Source organism: Xiphophorus hellerii, chromosome 14 (assembly GCF_003331165.1).
Source record: "Xiphophorus hellerii strain 12219 chromosome 14, Xiphophorus_hellerii-4.1, whole genome shotgun sequence".
NCBI classification, from domain to species: domain Eukaryota; kingdom Metazoa; phylum Chordata; class Actinopteri; order Cyprinodontiformes; family Poeciliidae; genus Xiphophorus; species Xiphophorus hellerii.
In genome coordinates, this window is record NC_045685.1 from 29,307,310 (window position 1) to 29,315,786 (window position 8,477).

General features: G+C 45.3%; 1 protein-coding gene across 1 annotated transcript in view; it reads left to right on the plus strand.

Moving 5' to 3' along the window:
• Positions 1–5,996: 5,996 nt before the first annotated feature.
• The window catches only part of LOC116732520 (high mobility group protein B3-like), a 9,098-nt gene continuing 6,617 nt past the window's right edge, over positions 5,997–8,477 (plus strand). The window contains exons 1-2 of the mRNA XM_032582745.1: positions 5,997–6,135; positions 8,340–8,477. Coding sequence (XP_032438636.1) covers positions 8,348–8,477 — 130 coding nt within the window. The 5' untranslated portion in view covers positions 5,997–6,135; positions 8,340–8,347. The remainder of the gene's footprint in view (positions 6,136–8,339) is intronic.

Below are 8,477 nucleotides of genomic sequence, written 5' to 3' on the forward strand. Positions count from 1 at the left end.
TGGTATACGCCAATCGGGACTAGGATCACTGCGCCATAAGGGAGATCGTAGCCTTTCATTATTACTACGTCTCCTCGAGTCGCTGGACTACAAGTGGCTTCCAGCAATCTTAGATCTGTCTTGTAACATTTTCCTGCTTGGTCCTTTAGGTTGTGACGGAAGTTTTTGTTGTGGATCTTGTATTTTTCATTGGTGAACACAATTAGTCCATCACCTTCAAGATCCCATTCTCTTCTGATAACCTGATAAATCATGTGCCCGGATTGCAGCCTTATGCTGACAGCCCCCGGTGGTATTGAGGCTAATTCTCGGGTCATCCTCCAGGCATCTGATTTCTGAGTCTTTTTCTTGGGGCGGCCGGGGTCCCACAGCTCCTCGTCCGATTCCTCCTTGTCTTCGTCGGAACTGCTGGCCGCTGGGGTCCTTGTAAGTGGCAGTGGCTGCCTCCTCTCCGTGCTGTGTGCTCGGGGTTGAAACCCAGGTCCCAGGCCCCGTTGAGGGGACCAGTGCCTGGCCGCCTGCTCCAACTGCTCCTCAGTGAGACCGTCGACGCGCGATCCCTCGTGGTTTTCCTCATCCGATGGTTCAGGGGAGAACTCCTCGTCCCGCGATGGACCCGGTGGAGCAGGGGGACCTCCGTCGTTATCGTCGTTGCTGTCGTCGTCGCCGACCGTCAGGTCTATCAGATCCCCCGGAGGTTCCTCCTGCTGGTGAGTCGGTGTCGCGGCTCTGCTGGGCAGACGGGATGGAGCCTCATCCACCTCCGACCTTGCCTCTTCGAGGGCTTGCTCCTTTTTCTTTTCTTTTTTGTAGGTCGAGAGTCTCTGCAGGGCCTCAGTGTAGTCTCTGTACTGGCTCACCCCCTTGGCGTTCGGGTCCACCAGGATTCCGTCGATGCCCGCCATCAGGGTAGCTGTTTTCACTACGCGGTCATACTTCTCGGAGGGGCTGTAGACGACCCGCAGTTTGCCAAACTCCCAGTTCTCAAGGAGCTCGGCGAACCATTCCAGCCATTCTTTAATCTCTGGTTTCTTAGCCACCTTCGTCGGGCATTTGACGACCCCCAGTCGGTGGCCACTCTCAAGCTGTGTACAAAAGTATATTCGAGTTTGCACTAGGCACTTCATCGATCTCTGGGCCACCTCCTTATCGAGGGTGTAGTGGGATCCATAGAAAGACTTCTTATTTATCTCAGTCCAGGAATCCAATCCATCTCCTAGTAATATCAATTTCACAGGAAATTGTAATAACGTGGATTGGGAAAGACTAGGTCGATGACTCTCCTCGTCTCGGCTGATACTGCTTCCCTCTTGTTCCATTGCTGGCTTTCGTAGGGGCTCTGGTTCCCCTCTTTCTTCTCCATCCATATTTGTCTTTGTCTTTCGAGTCGCCTATCCCCAAAGCCTCTCTTTGCGCTTTCGAGTAGGGATGGGTCCAGGCTGTGTTGGCTACTGGCTTCACTGTCTGGATCTGGTCATTCCATCCTCAGTAGAAGCTTTCCCTCACCTGCATGCTATACAGTTACTGCGAGGGTTGTGACTGATGGCCTTATCAGTCACCACTAACTCTCTTTCTTAAGAGTCAGTACCCCAAGTGAGCTATTCAGAGTCTCACATCTGTTTTTACTGACTTGGTATCTTTGGGGCCCGCCTACTCAGTTGTGCGCCGCCCCACGTTGGGCGCCATGTGGGTTATCCTGCAATAGTCAGCCCCGCCCACTCCTCACTACTCCCCAGGGCTGCCTACTGACCAGTTCTCCGTCTAACAGGTCCGGAAAATCTCTGAGACCTGGGTATTACCCTTAGAAGTACTCTACAAGAGATAATCTATTTAAACTGGTAGCGAAAGTGACTCGTCTAGCTCTAACTACCTCCAATCCAGAAGTTATGACCCTTTACAGTTAAGAAACAATCAGCTGAGTAGCCCTAGCAGCTGCATAATTCCAATAACCACTTCTGTTAACGGTAGCCCACTTTCTAAATCATAACTTGCACTTGGAACCGGCTAGATTATGTTTAGTGACTTAGATGTAAGTCCCAGGGTCATTATTTACTCTCACCAAAGGAAATTATGAAGCCTCCTGTTTACTGGAATCATGTACATTAGTTTTACCTTGATCAAAAGAACTGGACAAAGATTAAAAGACTCTATTAATTCCAATGTCCACCAACCTCATTAGAATTTTATAGTATAAATTTATTAAGCAAGCTTAAGCAGGGATAAGCGACATACAAATCAATTATCAATCGTATATAGATCAAAAACAGTGTAATAAAATTTACATGCACAATCATACTACTCTGTCTCCTTTCCCTAGGGGTTAAGTCGCAAGTTCTGAAATGGAATTTCAATGAGCAGATTCAACTCATACCCAGACGATGGTGGATCCTTTGGCAACAGGAATTTCTTGCATCCTTGGTTGAGGTCTTTGCCTGGTGTGGAAAAACCCTCCTTAGAAAGGAAACAAAGCAGAACGGGTCTGAATCCTTTTTGCAAGACCCAGTTCTTCCTCCTTGTGGGACCTTTGTCCTTCCTCCAAGTCCTGCTGCAGAGTTTGAAAGCGCTGAGTTGAGACGAGGCCGACTGTCAAATGAAGAACTAGAGATGGGGCAACGGGACCCAGTCTTTTCTTAGCGGCGTGAAGTCTGAGCTTCCCCGTAGTTCTGGAGTGCGGTCCGTATTTTAATCTGCTCCTGCATGTTATTGCAGGTGTTGTGACTTCTTCTCCGCCGCCGGACTGGGAACGACTAGTTCCTCTTTGCAGCTCGTATTTATACTTTTCTTCATCACGTATGTGTATGGGGAGGTTTGGCCTACGTGACTTTACTGCTGTCTCTCATGAAAAAATCCTCACATTTCTCAACCTGCTTGCCGACCACAGTGGAATTTCCGTACTTCCCCTTTCTTCCTGTGCTTCTTGGCCATCTGTTCAGAACTGCTTGCGACATTTCCTGTTCTCAGAGCTGCACTGCACACTCGTCTCTTCCACATTCTATAACTTTCTTTATCTATTAAAACTCAGCAAACACATTCAACCTCATGTTACATTGATTTCAGATGATTATAACTTCATATTCATTGACAATAAATCACATCCTTTCCATGTTGTTAATCATTAACACAATCATTACATTTTTAACTCATTACAGATCATTAATCAGAGTACTTGTATTCATGTTATTCAGACTTATTCAACTTAATTATCTTTTAATCAACCTTACAAGATTACTTTATTTCTTTCAAGCTTTTATGTACCTTTTTCTGCGTATACCCGGAAAGATCTCATACCCTTATGCCAGTTTTCTTGACAATGGTCATGAGCTTTGGGTCATGACCGAAAGAACGAGATCGCAGATACAAGCGGCCGAAATGGGTTTTCTCCGTAGGGTGGCTGGGCTCTCCCTTAGAGAGAAGCTCAGTCATCCGGGAGGGACTCAGAGTAGAGCCGCTGCTCCTTCACATCGAGAGGAGCCAGTTGAGGCTCAGGCATCTGGTCAGGATGCCTCCTGGACGCCTCCCTGGTGAGGAGTTCCGGGCACGTCCCACAGGGAGGAGGCCCCGGGGAAGACCCAGGACACGCTGGAGGGACTATGTCTCTCGGCTGGCCTGGGAACGCCTCGGGATTCCCCCGGAAGAGCTGGAAGAAGTGGCCGGGGAGAGGGAAGTCTGGGCCTCCCTTCTGAAGCTGCTACCCCCGCGACCTGACCCCGGATAAGCGGAAGAAGATGGATGGATGGATGGATGGATGGATGATGGAAAGGAAGATTAAACACAGTTAAAGACTTGCAGGTAAATTAATTTTTTCCCATTTTATGGAGGGGAACAGATTATTTCAGGTGCCTAAAATATATTGTTCCCATCCTTTAACTTTGGCAAATAATGTTCAAATGTCATCATATCCACAGGATTTATTGTTGATGAAGAGAGGAATAAACACAGTTAAAGACTTGCAGGTAAATTAATTTGTTCCCATGTTATGGAGGGGAACAGATTATTTCAGGCAGCTGAAATCTCCATTCTCTCCTCTCCCATAACTTTGGGAAATAAAGAGCAACTGTTTCCAAATGCTCAAAAATTGTTATGTGTGATAGCATGTAGTAAACTAGAAATGTCCTTAATCCAGTAATTTATGATATTTTACATTAGAACAGGATTTACCAGAAAGTCTACACTCTCATCTTCTCAGGAAAGTCTTCATGTTTGCAGCATGGAAACCATCAGCCAGTTTCCATCCTGATATGGATTATTTCATTCCATATGAGGAATGAAAAATTATAAATATACACAATGTTTTGAAAACTCAGGTTTTTTTGTTAGGCTTGAGTGACAAAAGTTGGAGAAAGTTGGAGAAATGATCAGCTGCTGGAAAAGGGAACAAATTTTCTGGTTTTTGGATTTAGACACCAGACAAATTTTAGCAACAGAAGTGTCCATTAAATTGTCTGAGGCGGTTCTGGTTTCTGATTGATGATGCCGTTCAGAACCATAACCAGGCCAGAGGGAACGATCGGATCCAGCAGCTTCTGGAAACTTAAGATGAGACAGAAATTCCCTGTAAGTGAACAATGACTCTTGGTTATTAAACAGCTGCCTTACATACATTAGATTATTTGTTTTCCAGTAGTCAATGTAGAGAGGTTTAATCTTGTATAAAATATCCTTATTATGCCAGATTATACATTTGTGAGGAGAATATTTGTGCTTATAGATCCAAACATGGTTTGGACAGTTTGACTGGGATTTTCTCAGGATTAAAGTTACAGAGCAGAAGAAAATCAACTGAGAGAGAATGTAGAATTAGGACTGAAATTAAAACATGAGGCAGAATGACAGGTTTAATCCATCAGAGCTTTAGAGTTTAAAGTAGAAAAGTCTGGGAAATTTAACCCCCATATCAACTGGGTTCATGATAACAGACTTTTTAATATAATGGATTTTGTGCTTAAAAAAATAATTGAATAATAATAACTGGTCAAAACTTTTAAAGGTTTGTCTACAAAGAGAGGAGAGGCCAAATAAACCAAACTACACTGTAAAAAACCTCCCTAAAACTTAGATTTTACGGTAAAACCCCGGCAGCTGGCGTTCCCAGAATTCCACTGTAAAATTATCATAACCTTTCCCCCTGTATACGGGCCCCTGCCAGACAGAGTTGATTAAACTTAACTCTCTGGAATAAAACCAATTCTTCTGGTAAACTAACTCTCCTATCGTTGAATTAGACTAAGCAAGTGTTGAATTAACTCAGGATTTCTAACACTTTTGATTTGCTGTGCAACAACCAGGCCACATTCAAAGTCACTTAAATCACTTTTCTTCCCTGTTCTGATGCTCGGTTTAACTGCAGCAGATCATTTTGTCATGCCTGCATACTGCCATGTGATTGGCTGATTCCATAGTTGCATTGAGCAGTTGGACAGGTGTACCTAATAAAGTGGCCAGTGAGTGTACATCCAGTTTATTTATAGATTTATTAAGTTAGTTTTTCTTGTCATCACTATTCTAATATTATAATTAATAAATGTATTTCATAATGTGGATATTTAAGTGAACCTGTGGTTGTAAAGTAGCAGGAGTTTAATAACTAACTCTAACCATAACATGGTTGTTTTCTGTTTGTTCTTATCAGAATAAACCAACAAAGAAAACCTGCGTCTCGGCCTAATTATTAAATAAAACCAGAACAACTCAGAAATAAAAACCGCGCATGATCATCAGTTCTTCAGTCCCATAAATTGAACATTTATCGCTGGTTTTCCTCCTGGAAGGAGCAACATGGAAGAAGCCCCGCCCAGCAGGAAGTGCACGTTCACCGTCCCGATGTTAACAGTGGTTAGTGGGCGGGGTCTGATACGGAGTAGCCGTCCTGTTCACCAATCAGCGGCGAGGACTTACAAACTCTTCTCCAATAGAGCAGCTCTCCTCCCAGAAGGATGGCCTTAGGTCCCGCCCCCTACATGAAAACAACGAATGGGGGCGGTTCAAGAGGGCGTGGTTTAGTCTCAGTTCGACCCAGTTTGAAAGTGAACCAACCGCTCCAGTCGCAGATTCATCCCCAAAACAACAACAACCCGAACCGAGACCCAGAAAGCCCAGAGATCCGGTCCTAGTCCCCTTGTTCCGGGCCTCCTACCTGTGAGTATCCATGTCCGTCCCGCCTCAGCCGAACCGGTTCAGGTTAGATTCTGCCTGGAGACGGGCTCTGATTCTCAGCCTGTTTGCGGCTGACAAATGCCGCAAATGACATTTCTGAGCCTTTTTGCGGATAAAAGGCTGAGAAATGCTTTTAAAATGGCTGCTGCTTCGGTCAGACCGGGGCGACTGTCCCAGGCCTCCAACCTGAGCTCCGTGGTGTTTCCACGCAGGAAACTGTTCACAGTGTGGGGTTGTAAACACGAAACGCCCATTTTTCTCACTATAAATGCCGGGAAGTAGCCGTATCCCCTTCATACGACACTGACCTCTCCGGGAAGTAGACGGAGCCCTCCGTTCAAAATGCGCAGCAGCTTTAGAGTCTTGGTGTTTCCGTTGCAGAACGCGTTAAGTTAAATAAAAACGTTTTTTGTATGAAATTTAAATTAAATATATTTCCCCCGGGTCTGCGGCGCTAGTTTATACCGATTAAAGAGCGTTTCTGCCCGGTTCTCCGGCCCGCGGAGGGGGATGGGCCGCTGCGCAGAGGGCGGGAAATGGTGGCCCATTGTTCTTCATGTTAGCTCGGCCAGGCTAGCCGCTGTGGCCCGGGAAGAGACTGGGGGAAGGAGCCGGTGGTTCACCCGGTACCGGTACCACAACCCTGTCCCGGAGGAGAACCGGGTCTCTGCAGGCGGAGAACCGGAGAGCTAGGGAGCTTCAAACCGGCTCCACCGCGGAGAAATGGATCCTGTGTCCGGGTTCTTTGTTCCCGGAGAGCCGCAGAGAGCGCCGAGGGAGGCCGCTGAACAGAACCGAGCCTCGGTGGAGCAGAACCGGATGGACCCGGGACTGATGTCCGGAGAGGAGAACCCTGTTTAATTTACATGAAGGATTTCATAATTAAATTATTAGATTAACACTGACATCTTAAAGAAAGCCCTGATCGGGTATTAATTATAACCAAATATCAGTTAAATATTTACCTTTGAAACAGAAATAACTGGAAACAGATCAGATTAAAGGAACCTGTCATATTAATCTGCTCAGGTTGGATTAAATAGTTAAATTAGGGTTTTTAGTAAAATAAATAGATAATTTTAATCCAGACAGAACCAGGATCCAACCAGAAGTTAACAGGAAGTCAGGACTAGTTTCAGTGTAACACAGTTATTAAATCTTCCTTCAGGCTTTTTTCCTTTTGGGGTCACCACAGCGACTCATCCGTCTCCATGTAATCTTTACTTCCTCACCTTCTTTTCTCACTCCAACTACCTTCATGTCTCTTTCTCTCCATCCATAAATCTCTGGTTTTCCTCCAGGTCTTTTTCCTGGCAGGTTCATCCTCAGCTTCCTTCTTCTGATGTATTCACCGTCTCTCCTCTGTCCAGGTCCAAACTCTCAGTCTGGCTTCTCTGACTTTATCTCCTAAACATCTGAGCTGTTGCTCTGATGTTTTCATTTCTGATTTTATCCATCCTTGTTGTTCCTAAACAGAACCTCAACATCTTCATCTGCCTCCTCCATCTCTCCTCTTCATCACTGCCACTGTCTCTAAACCAAGCAGCATTGCTGCCTCACCACCGTCTTGTTCACCTTTTCTTTCATTCTCACTGATACTCTTTCACACCTGACACTTTTCTCCACTCTGCTTAGACACGTTTCTTCACTTCTTTTCCACTCGCTGTTGTTCTGGACTGTTGACCCAAAGCACTTAAAATCTTTCACCTTCCTTATTTCTGTTTCCTGTGACCTCATGTCTCCACTCGGCTCTCTTTGGTTATTTATTCTGTCTTGCTAAGCTATTCTTCGTTCCTCTCCATTCCAGATTAAGCCTCCATCTCTCCAGATTTTCCTTTGCTCTCACCACAGATCACAATGTCATCTGCAAACATCACAGTCCTGGAGATTCCTGTCTCACCTCATCATGGATCATAAACTCTCCAGTCTAATTTATTAATAATAAATTAATAATGAGCTAATCTGGAGTTAATCTGTGCTGCAGCGTTTACTGTCATCGGATTTGTTCTGCAGGAGAAAATAATGTCAGGTTTATATTAATATGATAATAATTTTATTAATAAATTGTTTTAGAGGCTGAACAGTAATGAAGATGTCTCCATGTTGGACCTGTCTCTACTGATGGAGACATCTGATTCTACTGGAGCTGCTCTCCTCATCCTCATCTTCCTCATCCTCTTCCTCAGGCGCCATCATGATGCGTAAAGATGTCAACAAGCCGAAGGGGAAGACGTCGGCCTACGCCTTCTTCGTCCAGACGTGTCGAGAGGAACACCGCAAGAAAAACCCAGAGCAGTCGGTCAACTTCGCTGAGTTCTCCAAGA